Source organism: Drosophila santomea, chromosome 2L (assembly GCF_016746245.2).
Source record: "Drosophila santomea strain STO CAGO 1482 chromosome 2L, Prin_Dsan_1.1, whole genome shotgun sequence".
NCBI lineage: Eukaryota > Metazoa > Arthropoda > Insecta > Diptera > Drosophilidae > Drosophila > Drosophila santomea.
The window spans coordinates 9,752,758-9,775,471 of record NC_053016.2 but is presented as its reverse complement, the minus strand read 5'-3'; the positions used below and the strand labels follow the sequence as shown (position 1 = coordinate 9,775,471).

Sequence of the window (22,714 nt, the reverse complement as noted above, 5' to 3'; positions counted from 1 at the left end):
CTCGCTTACTTGACACAATGGCATCAGCCAAATAAAAATTTATGGCGCCACTGAAAGCTGCAACTGCAACGTCGTTTCCACAGGGAGCGAACTGAATGGCTGAGCGAACTGGACAGCGGTCCTTGCTTTGCAGCCAGGATGAATATCCTTGGCGTTCGGGTGCCAAGAAAAGAGTGCCGGCAACTAGGAGAACCGAACCCTGTTGCCTGTTGTTATGACTTTCGAGCTGGCCAAAAGGGTCCTCCAAGGATCCTCGAGGAATGCAGAGAGGATTTTTGAGAAGCAGCCAGGCGGGTGGCATGAATGATGTTTAATGAAAAGTGCAGCGGGTCTTCGATGTGGCTGCAGTTGAATTCCTTGCTTAAATGAGTTGAAAGTAATGTACATTCAGCTCATTTATTTTCATTAAATAGCGAATATACATTTGTAGTATTTTATTTTATATTATACTGGCACTTTTTAATAACGCATAAAGCTAATTGCAGTTTACAACAGATCTTTCGATGGCATTAAACCGTAAGGAAAAAAATCATAGTAAATAAAGTAGAATGCATTACTTATAAATTAATAGCCTCGTTAATAACGAATAAAGCTAATTGCAGTTTAAAACAGATCTTTCAATTGCATTAATCCGTAAGGAAAAAAATCATAGTAAATACTTACTTATTAATTAATTCGATTTCCCCAGGCTATACCCGTAAAATAAACTACATTTATGATGCGAATCCAAATGGCGTTTAATTTCATTCATTTAGCTTAACTTAAAATCGTTTCGCTGCCCCAGATATTCCAACGAGCACCCGTAACTCAGAAGATTATTCTGGAAATGAATGTAAATGGCTGAGACCATAAAATTCGCGCAGCTTTTAAAAACGCGCACCACTCTGTGGTACAGTACTTTATTCCCTTTTCCGCCCTGTTGCATCCCAATCCCCCTGCTTTTTTTTTCGGTTTATTTAATGTTGACAATCGCGATGAGGGGAAAACGCCAACGAATCGCGTGCAAAACGCGTCCTCGCATTGTGGATAAAAGGCAGCAGCAGAGCGCGTTTCTCCGACTGCGCTTAAACAATAAAACAATAAATTTTCATTACCGGCTAGCGGCTATTAACAGTTTCCGCCGGCCAAGACAATGCTCCGCCAGGAGCTCCTGGCAAAGCTGTAAATATAATTGTTGATACACTTTTAAAGTGCAGCGGACGCCAAAAAAAAAAACAAAAAAAATAAAAATAATAGAATGCCCCACCTTTGAATCTCCACAGCGATTTTTCCAAGTTTCGGTTGGTTTTTCGTTTGTTTTTTACTTTTCACCGTTGTGGTGAAACATTTCACTTTGGCATTTGCATTAACATTTTTTTCGAATATCGCTTCTGTGTGGGGCTGCTTTTAATTACATTTTTGTGGTTTTCACTTGGTAGGTCATAAATAATTTTCCCCATTGAATTTGTTAGCATAGGGATGCCCCAAAATGCCGAGCTGCATCGGTAAATTAACATTCCTCATTCCGACTTTAAATTTTATTCATTTGTGTCCATTCTGGCGAACTTACTTCCCTCATTCATTCTACGCTTTTGTTCCTCTTTGCAGGTCACGTGGCCGGCTGTGGCATCACGGATGAGGTCTCTCAGTGGATGGAGAACATACAAAATTCAGCCGTCGAAGAGTTGCCGGAGCCCATGTCAAAGGACTACCAAAAGCTCCACCGGAAGCAGTTGCACAAAAAGTCCGCCCCACAGCAACAACAACAGCAGCAGCAGCAGCAACAGCAGCCCCATCCCCCCAAGAATTACATCAGCGGGGATGAGGACTTCAAGTATCCCCATCAGAAGTACACGAAAGAGGCTAACTTCGCCGAGGGTGCATTCTACGATCCATCAACCGGACGTCGCCTGGGCTCATCGGCCAACGTGGCCGACTGGCATCAGCTCGTCCACGAGCGCGTCCGTCGGGCCACCGACAATGGTGCTGGGGATAGGGGCTCATCCGGCGGATCTGGACGCGGTCGCGAGGACAACAAGAATACCTGCTCGCTCTACATTCAAACGGATCCATTGATATGGCGCCACATACGCGAAGGCATCGCTGACGTGAGTACACTTATGCGTAATCTGTATTGGTTTATTGCGGTTAATTGTTTTATTCAAGGTTAAATATTTATTCTTATCTTTATTTTATAATTGACCTATTTACAAACTAAAGGAAATATTCTTTTTAAGGAAGCAATGATTAATCATAATACTTTACGGCCTGTCAGACTTTAGTATATACATATATTTATATGTATTTTTATATAAATGAAGACGTGTTGTTAACAGTCTAGAGGCACGAAAGCCAAATTAAAAAACTGAGACAAAAAAGCACGAAAAAATCATCAATTTTGCAATTTTTACGAGCCAGCAGACTTCTCATGAAAGTCAAGTGCACATAAAACAAGAGAGGCACAAAGTTTCTGGAATGGGAATATCAGGGGCCACGTAGACACCGTAGTTGTTAAGCATTTTTGATATTACATTCCATTTTCGAAGAAATGTATAAACAAAAATTGTCTGGTGCCCTACGCCATAATTTGCAGGCTTTGTTGTTCGTTCATTCGTGTTAATTCGTAGACTACAATGTCTGTAAAAACGAGAGTTTGAGAAAATCAACACATTTATCTGACAAATAACTGCAAAATAAAAATAATAATTTCACAGGTTTTTGATTTTAGCTCAATTAAAACGAAAATAAACTGTAGTCTTAGAATTCGTTCAATAAGTTTAAAACATTAAACATTTATTCAAATTTCACCAGCATTTTGTGATAAAACAGCATAGTAGAAGCATAACTTTAAGAAAACATTGGGGCAACCGTGAATATGTTTACCCACTTATTCAGCGGAATTTCACGCTCCATAAACTTGGCGAACCCTTTTGTCGCATTCCGCGGAGTTGCCTACTTTTTGGGGCATCTGCAGAGCGCATGGGGCTTAGCAATCATCCAATCAGCTGACCTCCTTCAGCGCGTACAGCGTATGCAATCAACCGTTATGTCCCGCAACCGTGATCCACCACCCACCACCCACCGTGATCCACTCCACCTTCCGCTCCAAGTAACCCCCAACACTCCCCGCATTTAGAGCCATTCTCGCGCCGCACTTTTATGTTTACGTTCATTTTTTCGCATTGTACGCGAGATGATGTCGACGTCAACATCCTCGTCAACGGAGTGCCAGCCCTATTTCCGTTTCCGCTCACGCCCTCGTCCTTGTCTCCCCTCATCCACCTCATCCTCCTCTTTGTCTTCGCTTACTCCTCTGCATCCCTCTTTCCACTTCACGTGTGTTTATTTCCATTGAGTTTTGCATAATTCGCGCATTTGTTTCGCTCACTCTTCCATCGTTTTCCTATGTACTATATATCGCGATTTTCTGTTGCCCTTCATTTTCAAATCCTTGCGAGGGGCATATTAAATTTGGTAAGCAGCTAATTATAAGGATTGAGTATCTGTAAAAAAATGTAATTACAAATTGATTATTACTTAATTGGTAATGGGATTTTTTTTAGATGAACATGTATGTTGACAAAACTGTTCAGACAAAATGAACTACAGACACGAACATCAATTAGATATTTGTTTTTGCAAGGGTATATGGACATCGGGGTATATTAAATTCGCCTTTGCTTTTGTCTCTTGCGCCCCGCGGCATTTTTGATTTTTGAGCCAAAATCGGTGGAGAGCTGATGCTGAGCTGAGGATACGGATGTTTCGGGAGTGCGCATAAGACCTTATAAACTTCAGCTGAAATATTCGACGGGCTAAGCTGAATTTGCATTTTTATACAAATATATTTGCGCAGAGTTGGTTGTTGCGTGGGAGTGGCAGTGGCAGTGGCAGTGGTTATGGATTGGATGAGCTCCGGATGAAAGGGGCGTTGAAAGAGGTCCTTTTTGTTTGTCTGGCGTGGTGGGGCTCACTACGCACCCGTTTACACAGATGTCAGGCGCATTTCTGCTCTGCATCGCATTGCGGCTTTGGGATTACTGCTCCACCCCCAAAATAACTCAAGTGATTCCACGTTAATTAAATCTGTCTACCTGTTTGGTTAACCAACAATTCGTTATAAGATCATACTCGAATAATGAACCATAAATAATTACTGTATTAAACGATTCATAATTTTAAAGGTATTGCAAATATATAATTTTATATTTTTAAAGGGATTAATACGATTTCGAACTTGCTGTTTTTGGATTAATTATTTAATTTTACTAGTAAACTTGCCAATCCGAAATTGGCGTTAATTTTTGTCAACACCATTTCACGTGTTCCTTTTTGTTTGCAGCACGATCGCGGACGCAAGTACGAGGTGGATGAGAAAACGCGCGAGGAAATCACATCGTTGATTGCACATCACGTGACGGCCGTTAATTACATTTACCGCAACACAAAGTTCGACGGACGCACCGAGCATCGCAACATTCGCTTTGAGGTGAGTACACAAACGCCCACCCACACAAACACACACACACACACACACACACCAATATACAGCGGGAATTCCGCGGACAAACAATGGTGATGCGATAAGGACAAAGCGGCAGGACCCGCCTCGCAGGATCCCTGACCACATGCGGCCATTGGTAGCTCGTTAAACCATGCGTAGACAGGAACTTAGTGGAGCGTATATTAAAGCACCATCTGCGTTCCCCAGATTCCTGTTTCACTCGCGACTAATTGATTGTGTTAATTATAAAGCATTTCAATAAATTGTGGGTCAATTTGTCGCATTCATGGGCTAAGTAAATTTTAAATGCAAAACCAAAAGTTATAATTATTAAAGTTAAAGTTTCAGGAACTACCATTTAGGATTATGTGACTGAAAAAATTGTACCCATTTCTCTTTCAGGTGCAACGCATTAAGATCGATGACGATTCGGCCTGTCGCAACTCCTACAATGGTCCACACAATGCCTTCTGCAATGAGCATATGGATGTCTCGAACTTCTTGAATCTCCATTCCCTGGAAGATCACTCGGACTTTTGTCTGGCTTACGTCTTCACCTACAGGTTGCTTATTAGCTTAGCCCAAATATTCCGATTTATTTCATTTACTATCACCCACAGAGATTTCACTGGTGGCACTTTGGGACTGGCCTGGGTGGCCAGCGCGTCGGGAGCCTCTGGCGGAATCTGCGAGAAGTACAAGACGTACACGGAGACGGTGGGCGGACAGTACCAGAGCACCAAGCGATCTCTGAACACGGGCATCATCACCTTTGTTAACTACAACAGTCGGGTGCCGCCGAAGGTCTCGCAGCTTACGTTGGCTCACGAGATTGGCCACAACTTTGGGTCACCTGTAAGTCTCTTTAAACCTTTAGTTGCTTACAGTTGTAATTTGAGTAATTTAACATTAATTTACTCCATCCTCAGCACGATTACCCGCAGGAATGTCGCCCTGGTGGCCTCAACGGCAACTATATTATGTTCGCCAGTGCCACCTCCGGTGATCGGCCGAATAACTCCAAGTTCTCGCCCTGCTCCATTCGGAACATCTCCAATGTCCTTGATGTGCTGGTGGGCAACACGAAGCGGGACTGCTTCAAGGCCTCCGAGGGCGCCTTCTGCGGCAACAAGATCGTGGAGTCTGGCGAGGAATGCGACTGCGGCTTCAACGAGGAGGAGTGCAAGGACAAGTGCTGCTACCCGCGTCTGATCAGCGAGTACGACCAGTCGCTGAACTCCAGTGCCAAGGGATGCACGCGCCGCGCCAAGACACAGTGCTCACCATCGCAGGGTCCTTGCTGTCTGTCCAACTCCTGCACCTTTGTGCCGACGAGCTACCACCAGAAGTGCAAGGAGGAGACCGAGTGCAGCTGGTCGAGCACATGCAACGGAACCACGGCCGAGTGTCCGGAGCCGCGTCATCGCGATGACAAGACCATGTGCAACAATGGAACAGCGCTGTGCATCCGGGGTGAATGTAGTGGATCGCCATGTCTGCTCTGGAACATGACAAAGTGCTTCCTCACCTCGACCACGCTGCCGCACGTGAGCAAGCGCAAGTTGTGCGACCTGGCCTGCCAGGATGGCAATGACACCTCCACCTGCCGCAGCACCAGCGAGTTTGCCGACAAATATAATATCCAAAAGGGTGGTATTAGTCTGCAGCCCGGTTCGCCCTGCGATAATTTCCAGGGCTACTGCGATGTGTTCCTCAAGTGTCGAGCCGTGGATGCAGATGGTCCGCTGGTGCGGCTGAAGAATCTGTTGCTCAACCGGGAGACACTGCAGACGGTGGCCGAGTGGATCGTCGACAACTGGTACTTAGTGGTTCTGATGGGAGTGGCCTTTATTGTGGTCATGGGATCGTTTATCAAATGCTGTGCCGTGCACACACCCAGTTCCAATCCGAAGAAGCGGCGAGCTCGTCGGATCAGCGAAACTCTGAGAGCTCCCATGAACACGTTGCGTAGAATGGTAAGATCTCGCACTCCGTTTATTTAAATGCAATCTAATTTGTGTTAAATTTGTACAGCAACGCCATCCCAATCAGCGAGGAGCAGGTCCTCGAAGCATCCCACCGCCTGCCCACGAGGCGCAGCATTATCCACGCGGCGGAGATGGTCGCGGCGGCGGCGGTGGAGGCGGAGGTCGTCACGGTGGCTCTAGGTCACACCATCAGCAGCATCCGCACGATTGGGATCGCCATCAGGGCGGTCACTCAGTCGTGCCATTGCCCACCGGCGGCAGCCATTCAAGTCGTAACTCGGCGGCGAATCAAGCGAGAAGGAGTGATGGACGAGGTCCACGATCCACCAGCAGTGGGCGGCCGCAGGCTACAGCCAGCGGAAGCGGTGCCGCCAGCGGAGCAGCGCGATCTCATGGCGGGTACGGAGCCGAGCAGGCGATACCGGGTTCCATTGGTGGTGGTGTCCAGGCGGCGATTAGCAGCGGCGGAGTGGTGGCTCGGGCCCAGCTGCCGCTGCCTTTGCCGCCGCCAAATGGACAGCAGCAAATGCAACAGCAGCAACAACAACAACAACTGCAACTACAGCAACCGGCAATTTCGCCGCAGCAGCAGCCACAGCAAGCGTTCTACACGCCGAAAGGTGTGTGTCTCTTTTCCTCGCAAGTAGAAAGAAAGAGTGAGCCCTGAGTTGGTAGTTTTGCCCCAGCCATGCTCCTCCATTTTCTCACCCTTATCCCCTTGTTTTTCTTTCCACAAAACTTAATTTGTCGTTTTTCTTTTCGTTTGCGAAACGCTAAAAAAATTCAGAACTACCACCACGCAATAAGTCCCGATCATCACGTACCAACAACACCTCCAACACCACAACCACCAACTCATCCACAGCGGCTGCCGGCAGTGGGTCGGTATCGGGATCGGGATCGGGGGCGGGCAGTAGTAGTAAAAGCAAGAGCGGGAAAAGTGCCAAAGCCAAAGACTCAAAGTCGCAAAAATCGCAACAGGCCAGCAGCAGTCGCAGCAGCAGCAAGGAGAAGGCCGTCAAGCCAGTGCGCCGAAATATCGTTTATTAGGAGTGGAACCATCATATTGCCATACAGAACACTGAACGACTTAGCCCCGAACCCAAAATATCACAGCAACCATATATAGAATCGCCCGCTGCTAGTCATCGATCTACATGTATGAGTTGTTGCTTCCCATCCACCGACAAACACAAACCAAAAGAAATTATAATGACATTTCGTTTAATCGATGCAATTGGTATGACATTTGTGATTTCCCCCCCCCTTTGTTATGTTTGCTCCTCCTTTGGTTTGAGATCCTAACTTATTTTTGTTTATATAGTCCCTATTAGTTCTTTGGTCGTTTTTTGTTCTTTTCACCTGGAATCAGTCCCGAATTCTTCAAAAATATATTGTAGTAACTCTTTTTCGCTCAATAGTGGATAAAGATTTGTATTGTTGTTGTTATGTTTTGCATGTGCATTTACGTTGTTTATTTAACTCCTACTTACTTTACTTACCTGTGCTGATTTAAAATCACTAAAAAAAGCATTTTATACTATTTTGTGTTGTCGAAATAAAATGATAAAAATCTTATACAGAGATTTGAATGTGTAATATTTCTAGCAGACAACCAAAAAGTATTGTATAAAATGCTTTTAAATGGGAATTTGTTATATCTTTAAGTACTAACTCAACTAATGAAGTATGTGAATGTAAATTTAAAAGGGAACCGATTTTCTTTAATGCCAATTTTTTGTTCCCCTTTGTAGGCGTCGCGCCGCCGCCGCTACAAGTAAGCTTTAGTCGGCCCACATCGTTGCACGAGCAACAGCAGCAGCAGCAGCAACATCATCTGCAACAGCAACTGGAACCGCAGCAGCAACACACCTATGCCGATGCTTATGCGGCCTTGGGGCGGGGTCAATATGAGTCCACCACGCGGGCGCCCAACAACAGCAAGGTTTGACAGCCAAAAGCAGCAATGGAGCGCCACAAAAGGCCAAGGGCTAAGCGACTCAAGCAGCAGGAGGAACAGCATCCACGGCAGCCACAGCAAACAACACAGCCCAAACAGCAACAAAAGCAAAAACAACAAAAATCAAATGAACTCAAATTAAATGTAAATGTAATTTTTATGCTAATTATTTTTATTTAAACAGTGTTTGTATGCCACAAGGGAAAACCGCCAGCAAAAAAAAAAAAAAGCAAAAATAACAAAAAAAGGAGACAAATTTCGTAATACAGAAAAAAGCTAAAAGTGAATGATATTTTTGATTAACTAAATTGAAATGAAAATACGAATGCAAATTATGAATAATAAGAGTAATTAAAAACGACAACATGCATTATACATATAAAGTTGCAAGTTGCGTATATACATTTGTATGTATAAATTTATTATGCATACACAATTATTAAATAGCAGCAGCCACAACAAAGAAGTAATATACATGAAGGAAAAGTAAGGTTTAATTGTATGAGAATGCATTCTATATGTCGGTGAGATTTCTAAGCGCTAGGCAGAAATACGAAATTAATTACACACTTGAATAACGTAATGTGTTTTGTACAAAAAATTAAAGAAGTAAAAACAGTGCGAATTAAATAAGCGTCATTATGGAAAAGAACGGAAACAACAAAGCATTTAAATTGTATTTATCTGTACCGAAGGCTAATCGTTTATTTAAAGCCGTCAAAATTGCATTTGTAAACTAGCAAAAAAAACACGAAAACCAAAAAGTATAAAACCATAACTATTAAATGAAGAAGAGAGACTTAAACAAAAACGGTGGAAACAATCCAATCTTATTCATTTATTGCTGAACGCATTTTTCTGTATGACTTTCGAACGTGGCTTTGATTGTTTTCCGTATACATTTTCCTTGTGCAGAAAAAAAGGCAAACGAAGTAACTAATTTTTATATTACATGTATTTTACTATCTTAGGTACAATTTTCTATTGTCAATTTTTATTAGTATTAGGTTTAAAGCTTTATGTTTTAGCAATCTGGTAGCAAGACCGCCACTGATTATGTTTAATGTTATCGATCATGTACGTGTATATCTGCCAACATAACTCTATTTTTATGTACGTATCTTAAAGTGCGTAGGTCATGCATATAAGGGTCTACGAGTGCTTGTAATTTACGTTGTTGTAGTCTCATAGGTTACTAGTTTATGTTTTTTGTTTTTGTCTGTGTTTCGTATTTGCATGCTCAACGATAAATCGTGCAACTCACGGAGTCCCGACTGATGAACTACTCCAAAAAAAGACATTAATAGTTTGCAAGCTATCTGTTCTTTTTTTTTGAACCCTTGGGTTCGTTTCTATTCTCACATCCATCAATTTTATCGTAACTTATAGCCACGAAATTTTTTTAATTTGCTTTTATAATTAAATCGATTTTGGGTTTATTATTTTTGAAATTTGCTGACCAAATAAAATAAAACTTTTCTTTGAATTTCCGCCAGACTTTTCGTAAAAGAACATCTTTAACTCTTGTAAATAAACTATAAAATATATATAAATACTAAAATATACCTTAAGGAATAAATTAAAATTGAATTGCAGATACAGACAAAGCGAAATAAGTTTACAAAATAATTAAATAACATAAATTGATATAAAAAGTATGTATTCAATTCAAATTGACAAGTGAAAATGCAAAGAAACGAAACAAACACAAAGCGAACAAAGCAGAACTATGCTTTTAGTTTTTCTCAAAAATAGAAAACAAAGAACAAAAACAAAAAACATTTAACTATTAATTTAATTAAAATAAATAAAGAATTAATTAATTGACTTTAAGTAAACTAATTAATTATGATTATGAACAAATTTCTTAAAAGAAAAGAATGAATATGAGAAAAAGATAATAAAAACAAGAAAAACCTACTATTTTATAAAATACATAAGCGTGTCTTTATTTATAGAGTTTTGTGCAGGGGATTCGAAATTAAAACGCCAAGAAAACATATATGTATTTATATTTTTTTTATTTTCATTAGTGAAACTAAGAGTCAAGGCACATTGCAGAAATACGCATTAGTTTACAAATACTTATAAATTAGTATACAAAAACGGGCTTGGTTAACAACGAACGAGACGAACACATATGTAATTCCATGGGATCTTCCGGCGGAGGTGCACTATGCGCGAATTCGAGAAGCCTTCTTGCTCTTGTCAGCTTTGGGTGGCGGCGGTCCACTGCGTCCTGCCTGTAAGTGGCGGTTGTAGATGCTGCCAGGGAAATAATTGATAAGTTGGAAATACATTTTTGGATATGGATCTTTGGTAAACTCACATTTTATAGGTCTCCGTTTTGAGGTAGTCGATTACGTGGCTAATGCCCAGCAGATATTGCTCGGCAATGGGATTGACCCAGGGATTCTCCTCCATCTTCATGACCGACTTGTTGCTCAGGAGGTCCAGTTGGGCAATCTCCGGGGGCAGCACCTGCAGCCTATTGTTTTGAATGTGTAGCTCCCGCAGTCGCACCAAGTCGCCAACCTCACGGGGCAGTTCCAGAAGATCGTTGTCGCGCAGTCCGAGAATCTGCAGATTCTTCAGCTGACCCACCTCCTTGGGTATGTACTCGAAGTCATTGTCGCCCAGATACAAGGCACGCAGTGTCTCCATCCCAAAGAAATTACCAGGCAGGACCTGTTCGTTCAGATTGTTGTATGACAGGTCCAGCACTTCCAGCACCGGAAAGGCTCCAAAGCCCCGAGGAAGGTTACCCAGCCGATTGATGGACACATTCAGGATGCGCAGCTTTGGCATGGACGACAACGAAACGGGCAGTTCGGTCAGTTGGTTGTTCGAGAGGTTCAGGATCTCCAGATTCAGTAGGTTCGCGATTCCCGGACTGATCACGCTGATCTTGTTGAACGACAGGGTCAGGCGCGTGATGTTGGACATGTTGACTGCAAATTAAAAATATATATTTAATAAGAATACTAAGCATTTTCACAAATTTACTTAGCTTAAAACGTATTTAAATTGATTATAAAGAAAATATAATAAATAAGTTTTCAATTTTTCTGTGATAATAATAACAATATTTTTATAATAGTAATTAATAATAATTTTAATATTCTGCGATGCTCTGTAAATTCACCACAGGGTTCAAATGTAAACAGCTGATTGCACGCAACAAGTATAGACGCCGCAAGTTAGAGGGGGACAACAATACAAGCAGAGGCATGCGCAATGTTTTTTTCCAAAATGTTTAAGGTTTTAGTTAACTTAGTATAGTTTATTCTAATTAAATATAAATAATAGCATAGTTAAAGAGTGGATTAGGACACGTATTCAAATCTTTCCATATACACATCTTATTCGAGGTATTTACAGAGTTTGTTTACATTCTGTACACTCAGATTGATGCATATTTTGATGCTGGCGTCATCACAATAAATAAAACCAAACGAGTCCGTTTAAAAAGATGATTAGACTCTGGTCAAGTGAATATAACTATAATTATTTAAATGTACACCCTAGAAGATTACTTATTTCTAATATTTCCCAGCAGCTGGGCGAGGCTCAATCTTGCGTGGGAGTGACCACTCTAAAGTGCCAAATGTCCGTCTAATTCCTTCAGGATCCTGCGGTTTTGATACTTACACAGTCCGGGCAACTCCTCGAAGGACGACAGGCCCTTGTCTACCAGGTCCAACTCAGGATTGTGAGTTTCTCGGGCTTCATCCAAAACCTTCTTGGCCTTCGACATCTTTGCGCTCACTGGTATACAAGACTGACTCATTTTCGTTGATTGCAAATACACCCTAAAAAATACCAGAAGAAAATTTAATTTTTTAATTATTTTATTTAAAGGCTTGTCTATCATTTGTTTATTATAATAATGGAGGAGTATTGATAAAAGTTATCCAAATACTCTAATATTCTTGTAATAATGATAATAATAATGTTTCACAACAAAGTGTTGGAAATGAAGCTCCCAAGCATTTTATACATTTGAGGGTTGCCAGATAAGCAGGGAAATGTAATTTTACATTAACAATACATTACGTCTTAAGCAAACAAGTATTGAGCTTATTTTTCAAATAATTATAATTATCAAAGGAGGGTATATTATTTATTTGTATGTATGTATATATTTTGTAAATTGTCTTGTAATTTAAGCCCACCATACAATTTTTGATAAAATGTTACCAACATAAATTTGACGCATGTAAGATGTAGTTTATCATTTCATCAAGTAAAAAGTGTTGATAATATTGCTATAAGAGAGCTAACTTGACATGTGTTAGTTATTTATTAAGAACATGAATTTACTAATGATTTTTAAATCATTTAGGTTTTTTATTATAGATCCTTTGAGTGTTTTACACTAGTCAAAATTAGTAAAAAAAAAATACAAAATGTGTGACATAATAATTATAATTATATACATATAATTAATATATAATTATATAAAAAGATTTAATTTATTTATTTATTTAATTAATATATTTATTTTTTCATTTCTATATTTTTTTGCGTTATTAACCATTACTTACAGAGTGGCTGTAAAACTGTGTTTGTCGCCACTTCCAGTAGCTCTTAAACTGCGCCCACTGCACTTTTTGTTAGCATATGTTTTTGTTCGGTCAGTTTTTAGAACTTTTCCTCCACATGGATACAAAATTAAACGCTTTATAGGTCACTGGGCTACACAAACACTGCACTTGACCTATTTTTGGAGGGACTCACAAGGCCTTTTTCAACTGTTAGCCGGAAATTGTTGAATATCTTCGCTGATTTAAACTGACAATTTAGAACTGACAATTTGGAACTTACGTTACAAATTGAACATGCGTTCTATTATAACAAGTCTCCGCTCCTCGAAATTAATCACGAAAATAGCCAAAGTGCGGAATGCGTCGTGCGTCGTCCGATCGTCTGAAGAAACTGAAGAGATCTCTCGCAGCGTCAGCAAGATCGATCGATGTGGATGTGGGCGAGTTTGGGGTGATGGGGGATCCGAGTATCTGGGGGCTGGTTTTGCCTTTTCGGGTTGTCGCCACTGCCGGCAGAAAATAAATCAAATCGAACCCAAGTCCGACACGGGGTTTCGTTGACTTTGTTTAAAGTATTTCGCTTTTTCTCCAGCATCTTCACTGCAGTGTCGAAACCAGTTTGATTTATACCGAAAAGCTAAAAAGGCACAACTAATGCATGAAATCGGTAGTTCGTCAGATTGAAAATAAACGATTTACTGATTAGTTCCTCAAAGGCGATAAATGCATTAAATACAGCGTCTTGTTGACTCATAAAAAGAATTTAGTATGAAACTGAGCCACCATGAGTATATTTCTCATTCTTGCCTTATTTCTCCTGCTCGCATCAGATAAATCAGAAAGTAAACGGCGATATATAAGTGAGTTTAAGTCGGTGGATAGAACATTTGAAGCTAACCGCTAAGTTAGATTGCAGGCGCAAAGCTGGAAAGGTGGGACGCTGCATTATGAAAGGATCTCCATGTCCTGGCGTCACCCATTCAAGTCGCGTTTGCAATTCGGTAGCCGTTTGCTGTATGCCTTATCCAGAAAACACTGAGACAATATTAATTCAAAAACATTATTAAGCACTTCAGGACAAAAAAAGAACGAATCAGTTTAACAAATGTTTTAATTTTTGTAATTGTTCTTTATTACTTAGCTTAATAAGAAATTAATATGGTTGCAATAGGCAGTATTTTTACACTGCAAGCTACAGCATAATATCAAATCATTTAAACATTAAACATTAACCAATGTGTGTAAAATTAACAACGCTATTTATTTTTCTGGACTCTTGATTATTTGTTTAGCTTTATTAAAACTGGAAAATAAGCTGTTTCTTGAATTTTCGTCAGTTTAATGGTTGCTAGATAAAGAACTCAACCAACTTTGATGGGCGCGAAATAACGTAAAAGGGACACAGATTTTTGGACTGCAAACATGTGCGATATTATCTCCTTCAGTACAAGTTGCTCGGGGATTTTCCGTCCTGGCCATTGGTTGCATTTTTAATTACTGTGTTGTGCTCCAGTTGCCGATGCAGTTTTGGATCTCAGATATGTATATGTATGTGCTAGATGTTTGTGTGGGTGGGCCCCCCATTTTTTGGCTTTCGTATTAATTTTCATCCCGCCGGTTGTCAAATCCGCAAAACAGAAAGTTTGTCTTATGCGCCTGCATAATTTGCGTGTTGCATATACCATTTTTTCGCCTTTTTTTTTGGGAGCTGCAATGATGGCGAGTGCCTTTGCCGTTGCGGGACGTACACACTTCCGCCGTATAAAATATGCAAAACAATGCAAACTCTCGCCTGGCCAGCAAAACAAAAACAACAACAACAACAGCAGCAGCAGCAACAACAATGGGAGGGGAATAAAAACTTTCCCTGGCCCAAAAATTAATTTTTGTTTTAGATGGCGCGCAGATTTTTCGGCTGCATTTTTGGCTGCACGGCTAATGCTGCGGCACATGCACCACCACCACCACCACCACCACCACCACCACCACCACCACCACCACCACCAAGTGACCGCCGGCCACTGTCCGTAATTTTTGTTTTAATTAACTTTTTGTTTGCCTTTTTTCCGCTGACAAACTTCTGCAGCTCTGCGCAAATTGTGCTAATTTTAAAATGGTGGCCAAAATGTTTGGGAATACATATTGCATGCTCAGATATTTTTGAGGGCCGTTGCTCTGCAATTAAGGATGTATCGTTGATGGGGTCCTGAAAAATCGAAACCTAAGAAATATTATTCAATTGGCTTATATTGGATTTTCTATGTAAAATTGTAACCGCAACAGCGGCCAAAAACCATAAATTCTTCATTGCCAAGCACGCTTAAATTCCGAATGGACATTTGGCGGCCATAAATTCGCATTAAGTGTTTACTTCATTTAAACTGTGACCATGCCAATGAGCGAATGGATTCCAGTTAATTGATGGCACTTGCCTGCCCTCACTAATTTGTGTCCCTTTCTCACAGCATTGACCACAGCTCAAAAGAGTTGTCGGCTGATTGAAAAGCTTCAAGTGGGCTGAAACTGGGATGAAAAATTGCATCCGGCTGGGCAACAGAAATATAACGTGCTCTCTTATGGAGCTGTCAACACACGGACATGGGCGCATACTTTTGGCCGGCAGTGTCCGGCTGTTAGGCGCTTACTATATTCCTGGCAATTTTTCAATGCGCTTTGTTTGGCCAGCTCCCAGGCAACTGGCATAAAGCCCGATAGCGCAAGGACCTGCCAGGACATGGCAATCATTGGCAACGGTTGCTTTGCAGTCTCATTGAGGCTTCGACCACAGAATGTGCCTTTTGCTTCTGGCCTGCACTCACTTATCCGGCTCCCAGGCATCCCGTCCATAACAACCATTTCCCCCGGCTCCGTGCCGTTTGATTTACTTCAAACAATTGGCAACATCATACATCAACGCGCTTTTGTTTTTGCTCTGGGCCCTCTTGTTATCCCTTTCCGTTGGTAAATCCTTCTTCTTTGTAGGGTTAATCGGTTTTGGACCCTTTCGTTTTGTCAAATTTTGTCGGATTTTGATGTATGCTTAACCTATTTAAATTGGTTGTTTATCAGAGTACATTATTAATACATGTTTAAAGCTTAAAGGAATTTGTAATTGTTAAATATTTGTGCGAGTTAACTGAAAAAAAGTTATTTCATATGCACACGCATATGATGGGAAAACTAATCCATTTTAATTAAAGTAAATAAAATTGCACTTCCACAGCGTTTGTGGTTAGCAGAGCAAACAGAAGGATTATGCAAGCATTACAGAATGAATGAAAAAGCGGTGTAAAAAAATACAAGCGCCAAAATGAATCAAACGGGAATAATTATTATAGTTCAGAGAGGGGGCAAGGTTAGATAAACGGATTTAAATTACGCAAGTTTTTTTGTCCATATGTAAAATGCATTATTCATAATTATAAGCACGGCAAATAAATAAAATGCCACATTAATTTGTTGACAATGGCGAATTTATTAGCCGTACACGGTTTTCAAATTGTGTAGCTTACAAAGCTATTAATTAGCGTTGAGCTCCAATTCGGACTGTCAACAAATATTTAGCTGCTCATTAGTTGCGCCCGAAAGCCAAAACTCCGTGTCAGCCTCCTTGTCAGACCTGCATTAAGTATACGCCGCATATGACCGACAGAATCTGCACCTTATTAGGATTCAGATTGAGTTCCGCCGCCTCGATTCGTCTGAAGTCAACTTCTGCTTCAGTCTTCCGCAACTCTAGCCGCAGGGGCAAATGGGATAAAAGACACACGGAAAATGGAAAAATGTGCGAGCTGGGAAAGCTACTTGTTATTCAGTGCGTTGAGCTTCGTTTAGCTGGGCGAAATGTTTTAGAACTCGTTAGAGCGTCCAAGGACTCGGCAGAGATTGAAACAGGGCCATGAAAGACTGGTGCCTCATCAATGCACTCCTTCCACAGCCCCGAGTCATTGAATATCACTGGGTAATTGACTTACTATCAACAGTTGCTGGCTGAGCACTTTTGGACAGGTGACTGCGATAATTATGTGACTGTTGTGGCCACAATTTTACATAGCCAAATAAAGTTTAGTGACTGCCTAAACATAAATCTAAGTGAAAGGAAGTGTCGACTAAAAAAACAGTAGAGGAGAACTATAATACTTTCCTCATTTTTTAATTTAAACAGAATATTTACCTTTATCTGTAGATAGTGAGTTACTTTCAAACGTTTAGCAAATTTTCATGGGAATGATGCGTTGAATCTGACAGGCATTGGGAAAAAGTTCAAATGATGTTTTTAAAAGCGACACTCATTGATAACACATGTCGATTGAAAACACTGAGTTGGGAACAATAAAGCTATTTTCATTTGACAGTAACATCGTGTTGAAGAGGTGTTTGCGTTTACCAATTGTTTTGACTAGTAAACAGCAAAACAACATGAAATAATTAAACAAATTATGAAGAGAGGTAAAGTGATTTGCTTGTTTACCATAATTGCAGTATTTAAGTCAATTAACCCAATTAATTGAATTCTTATCGAAACACAATTTGAATCCAAGCGGTCAGGTACTCAAATTGAACAATTGACAGCCACAAAAGTCGTCCAATTCGCACAGTTGTTCGGTGATGAATGATGCATTTGCACTTGATTTATATCCAGTTTTTCTTTTTCCTTTTTGTAAATTGAAACCAAAACAAGACAAGACCAAACCAAAGCAGAACTGTTGAATTTCATTGGCCAAATTGATAAAGTGGCTGTAGCAAAATCGAAAGGAATTGTAAATGCAAGTCGATTGATCGATAAAGCAGCCAAAGGATTTCAGAAGATTTGAGGTAGCAGGGGAGTCAGGTTTTCCATCACGGACCAAGCAATCAACGTGCACAAGTACACGGATTTTTGGGATTTATTTTCAACGTTTTTCCATTGACGATTGCTCTTGTGTTTTGCATGCATAAAAATATGTGATTTTTATATTTTCCTGCTTGGCCTGAAGATATTTGAGAGAAGGCATTTTATGTCTGTCTGTAAGCGTGGTTTGCTGAATAAGTCGATGGCAGATAAACATATTATATTAAATGTTATATGCTGTTATTTGGCAGGTTTTGTAACAACAATCAGGTTATAATATTTGACTTACAACATCCTTCACAAAGAGATTATTGATATGTTACTTCCGCAAACATTTGACCAAAAAATATTGACTTGCAACCAAAGCCGGCTTGAAAAAATCAAGAACTTTGCAAGTAACTTAACAATGTGAAGAGGAATAATCGCATCTCAAACATTTAAACAGATTTGCTCTCAAAAGGACGACATTCGAGTAGAGTGCAAGGGAGAGGCAAGAGGATAGAGAAACAGTGAGCACATCACTTTGCCGGTAAGCCAGTGGAGTTATATTTTGGGTAGAGGGTAGAAAAGGGTCCTTCCGACGGTCTACGCTACGTAACATGCTCAATTTAAAGTGGCTCTGATTTCCCAGCTTGTGTTTGTGTGTGTGTGTATGTGTGCTGGCAACACGTCTCTTTTTGTTTGAACTGCAAATAGATGAGCCGCACACAAGTGCAACTTGCAGGCGTGTGTGAGAGCAGCAAGTTATGGAGAGAGAGAGAAATTTTTGTAGCATAATTTTCGGCGCCAACAATAGACGTACGTGCTGTGGATGGGGAGGCGGTGGGCGGGGCACAGACAGGAGGCACATGGCATATATCAGCACATGCATCCATAAATCATATTGCTGCAGGCAGGAGCAAAGTGCAGGCAACCAGGAAGCGGCCGGGATCCTTCCTCATCCATGTGCTCCTGAGTGTGCCTGGGTTCGTGAGTGTGTGGGTGTGTGTGTGTGAGTCCGCTTAGCAGCCGTGTTGGCTATTTTAAGGATATTTATACTGACAGCGGATTTTTGATGGAAAAACTTTTGTAAATTGCTTCGCCAGCCACAGGAGCACACACTGGTGCAGCAGAATGTTGACCAACGAACTAGCTTTAATTTTTGGCAGCGCCACAATGAGAAACCCAAGGATACGAGCCTCTGTATCCTTAGGACGTCCTCTGTTTGCTTTGGCCAGCCACATTTATTAAATCGACCTCTCCATTTTTTTAATGATGTGCTCGTCGGCTAAACTAGTGCTATACAAAAGGACGCTGGCTGTAAAAATAACAGAAAATAATAATGAAACTTGGAGAAAATAGGGAAAGAAAGAATTGCTTTTCCTTGGCACTTTATTGTCCTGCCTGCTGCAGGTCGTCCTAGATACATTGTGCATTTTCACTGCCGCCTCTTTGTTGTGACTACAATATTTTGCCATATCACTGAAGTTTTAAAGCCATTTATCGATCTACTTTTGTGCCCTTAGGGCTTTATTTATTTATTTTATTTATTTAAAAATATACTTAAAAATTTAACCGCCTACGTACAATTTTTTGATATTTTATTATATAACTTTTTTTAATTTTTTAATAATTATTAATTTTATGTTATTAAGCCCAATCAAATTAAAAAAGTTGGATACCCAGTTTTTTGTCTTGCTTTTGGCCTTAAAAGAAATCTAGATACAAGTTATAAAAAACAAATAAATACTGTATCAAATTGCATCATGATAGAACTAGTTTAATGTTTTTGCGCTTTTCTTGTTTTTCTGCTTTTGTGTGGCCAATTAAATGGAAAATATTGTGATATGTTTTGATTATCTAAATGCCAACAATTGTGGGTGCTACAATAAAAGCATAAACCGATACCAATAAAACGATAAATGGCAAATGATTCTGGCTAAAAAAAACCGCATAGGTAAAAATACATGCATTGTACAAATCGCTCTAAAATATGTATAAATCCAATGAAATCATTTTGTGGTTGGTAAGCGTGCAATTTGCAAATTGTTGTCAAACTCAATTCCGTGAAACTATGGTTACAAAGAAAAGCACAAACTCTTGTATAGTCATTGTTGGACAGCCAATTTTAATTGCTAAATTATGGGAATAGAAAATCAAAGAATTTATTTTTTGTTTCGCAAGAACCTTAAATGGTCTTGCATCTTTTTTACCTATTTCATATTTTATATTTGCTTTTTATGCAACTAGTCAAAAATGCTTAGGTCTTAAGTGTTATGCCAAAGAAAAAATGTTTTCCAGGAGCAGCGAGGAGATGGAGAATGGTATTTACCAGAATTTGATAGTCTCTCCCAGTAAGTGACGCCATTCCATTCGTAGAGATTCTCAGATTGCTGGAGGTTTCCGCTGTTCGGCGATCCCAGCGATCCGCTGCACCTTTCTGGACCTTCTGTCCTAGACAATTAGACAATTATGCTCAGTCCAGTGTGATGAATCCCGAAAATGCATCCGGTGTTTTATAAATGTAGAAATGAATATATTTAATATAGTAATTTAATATTCTTTAATAATTTGCAAATCATCGCCAAAACTTGCTAGACTTAGATGTGTAGCTATCCAGCTGCTAAACCATTATAATCACTTTTTAGCCTCTTTCGCTCCACTGTACACCGAAAACAAAGCAGAGCTCAAAGTGAAAAAATCTGATGGCCAGGCAGCCGTGCCACGATTTCGCGTTTGTTGTGCAGCTGCTGGGTGAAAATGTTGCACAGCATGCATAAATAATAAACGGCAAGCCAGCGCACACACACGTTGGCATTATGCACATTTTGCCGTTTTGCAAAATAGATGTACAGGAGGAGGGATAGGAAAAATAGGGGGGGAGGGATGTGGTAGAGCGCTGCACGAGCCAGGCAGCTTCTAAATTTATTTTATTAAGTCAAGCACACAGACAGCTAGCTGGGTGCAGTTTTCCCGCCCGTCCGGCTAACGATATAAATAAAATAATTTACGGTAACTGCTGACGCTCATCAGGACACCAGAACCAGGACGAGAACGAGGACGGGGACGGGGATGAGGATGGAGAGGGATGTTGGCGGCGTGTTGACAAAACCCGGCACAGGATCATCATCATCAGCAGAGGCCGCCAACAGTGAGGGACTGGAAAAAACATAGACGAAGAGTGTTGCATACATTTTCGCGTTGGGCTTTTGTGTGCAGCTGCTTCCAGGGCATTTTTTTTCGTTTTGCATTCGAAATTAATGCACATGTGGCTGTTGCTTGCTAAATATAGTTATAATTATGCGCGCATATTTTTAATTAAGTTTCGCCGCCTCGCAGTACGTTCATCTCCTTTTGGCTTCGGCTTAGCTAAATATTATGCATACGCCCCGTTAAATTGCATTAATACGAACCGCAGTCTGTTTTCTTTTCGCGGTTCCTATGCACTTCGCTGGTTTTTCTGTTTGACAAAAATTACATATGTTAAACATCCGCTCGCCTCAATTTTATGCAATGCAAATTTTCCCCTTTTGTTTTTCGCGTCCGGGCGGAAAATGCTTGAGAACTGGGTTGAGCACGGATACAGACACTTGGCTGTTTCAGCTTGAGTAGGAAACTATATATTCCCGCTTCAGCATATCTGAGGCCATGCCAAATCCGAAACTTAAAGGAGCCTGCAATAACTAGACAAATGCATTCCCATTGTGTCCAATTATAAATGCTGCTGTAATGCAAAATAATTATAGAAGGAAGTCAGAGTTTACATAAGTTAAGAAATGCTAAATAATTCCCTTTTTCTTTTGCACATTCTATAAAACAACAGTTCTTATTGCATTCATGCTCTCAGAGAATGCACTTCCCGTGTACAACTTTGAAATTTAGCCAGAGTATTCATTATGCAGCACCATACAACCACATTTTCTGTGGTAGCCGTGGTTTATGAATGTTGATAAATATTTACAATTTTAATAAAAGTTTAGTTGGCTACTTTCAGACTGTGTTTATTTTTTTGCACTTTTCCTGGCGCTTTTTGCCTAGTGTCGAGTAGCTCAAAACACTTTTCTGTTTTTAACGCAAAACTTTTGTTATGGAAATGCAGCAAGTTCTTGCTACTTTTTCATATTTTTCTTCGTTCCATGTCACTACTTTTTTTTTATCTATTTTATTTTCTTCGGTGCGAAAGTTTTAAATATGATTTTATTATTGCTGGTGCAAGTTGTGTGGTTTTTATTTGGTCAGTTCGCAACTGATTTGGCCAAGTTGTTGCCATGGGATTTTTAAATAAAGCAAACTCCTGTTCTTCTGGCCTTCGTTTTGAGACTATGAGAAACTCCAACACCGTTGTAAAACTGCCACGAGGTTTAGGCATCCAGGCATGTCCTGTTCTGGATTTTCTTCTCTTTTTTTGGCAAGCTTTTCTACTTAAATGCGTTTGCCGTTTTTTTGGTCTGAAGATGTCCAGCCGTCTGCCCCCATGCATTTACCCACGCGTCTGGTTTCGGAAAACTTTCACAGTTGACTTTATTCCGCGAGGGTTCTCTAGTTAAATTATTATAATGATTTACGTTGAAGTGGCAGTTGTTACTGGAGTGCCAGAGTTCGGGTTCTTACAATCTGCCTAGGAAAATTTAAAGTTGCGTTGCTTGCCATCTTCAAATTAAATTAGACATCACCAATTGCAATGTAAGACAGGCACCTTTCTTTTTTACAATTAATTGGGAGGTTTTGTAATTTAAATAATTATACAAGTTAATCTATTCCCCTCAATGTCTAATGCAAAGAAACCAACCCGCACCCTAATTTACACAACTTACTTTCATTTTGTGCAGAAACTCACTCTTCAGTTTAATTTTGTGCAAGAAACTCACTCTTATTCAATTTGATTCCAATGCATTCATTTAACATTTCTTGTGGATGATGTCATAT

The 22,714-nt window shown here is 40.3% G+C and overlaps 2 protein-coding genes and 1 long non-coding RNA gene across 7 annotated transcripts in view; 2 read left to right on the top strand and 1 right to left on the bottom strand.

The window, feature by feature from the left end:
- Positions 1–9,075, top strand: part of LOC120453525 (disintegrin and metalloproteinase domain-containing protein 10) — an 84,536-nt gene extending 75,461 nt beyond the window's left edge. For 2 of the 5 annotated variants that reach the window (XM_039638312.2, XM_039638429.2), the window contains exons 6-12: positions 1,588–2,087; positions 4,322–4,468; positions 4,886–5,046; positions 5,104–5,338; positions 5,413–6,459; positions 6,518–7,091; positions 7,259–7,710. In XM_039638312.2, coding sequence (XP_039494246.1) covers positions 1,588–2,087; positions 4,322–4,468; positions 4,886–5,046; positions 5,104–5,338; positions 5,413–6,459; positions 6,518–7,091; positions 7,259–7,521 — 2,927 coding nt within the window. In that variant the 3' untranslated portion in view covers positions 7,522–7,710. Of the gene's footprint in view, positions 1–1,587; positions 2,088–4,321; positions 4,469–4,885; positions 5,047–5,103; positions 5,339–5,412; positions 6,460–6,517; positions 7,092–7,258; positions 7,711–8,225 lie in introns of those variants that run through there. The other 3 variants (XR_005616547.2, XM_039638587.2, XM_039638511.2) reach the window with 3 other exon arrangements.
- A 1,358-nt stretch (positions 9,076–10,433) lies between these two features.
- On the bottom strand, positions 10,434–13,579 carry LOC120458469 (ras suppressor protein 1). Its single transcript, XM_039646122.2, has 4 exons — positions 12,979–13,579; positions 12,083–12,243; positions 10,761–11,382; positions 10,434–10,696 (listed from the first exon to the last, which is right to left on the bottom strand). Exons 2-4 carry the CDS (start codon positions 12,219–12,221, stop codon positions 10,606–10,608), a joined length of 852 nt encoding a protein of 283 aa, XP_039502056.1. The 5' UTR covers positions 12,222–12,243; positions 12,979–13,579; the 3' UTR covers positions 10,434–10,605.
- A 122-nt stretch (positions 13,580–13,701) lies between these two features.
- Positions 13,702–14,229, top strand: LOC120458030. The gene is made up of 2 exons (XR_005617157.1): positions 13,702–13,838; positions 13,888–14,229. It is a non-coding gene; the product is annotated as an uncharacterized LOC120458030 (long non-coding RNA).
- Positions 14,230–22,714: the final 8,485 nt, after the last annotated feature.

Excerpts from the sequence above, each read along its gene's own strand:
- LOC120458469 (XM_039646122.2), bottom strand. The coding sequence starts at position 12,221 with ATGAGTCAGTCTTGTATACCAGTGAGCGCAAAGATGTCGAAGGCCAAG. Across the intron at positions 11,383-12,082 it reads CGAGGAGTTGCCCGGACTGT|TCAACATGTCCAACATCACG; the intron begins GTAAGTATCAAA and ends TTTAATTTGCAG. Across the intron at positions 10,697-10,760 it reads AAAACGGAGACCTATAAAAT|CATCTACAACCGCCACTTAC; the intron begins GTGAGTTTACCA and ends TTTCCCTGGCAG.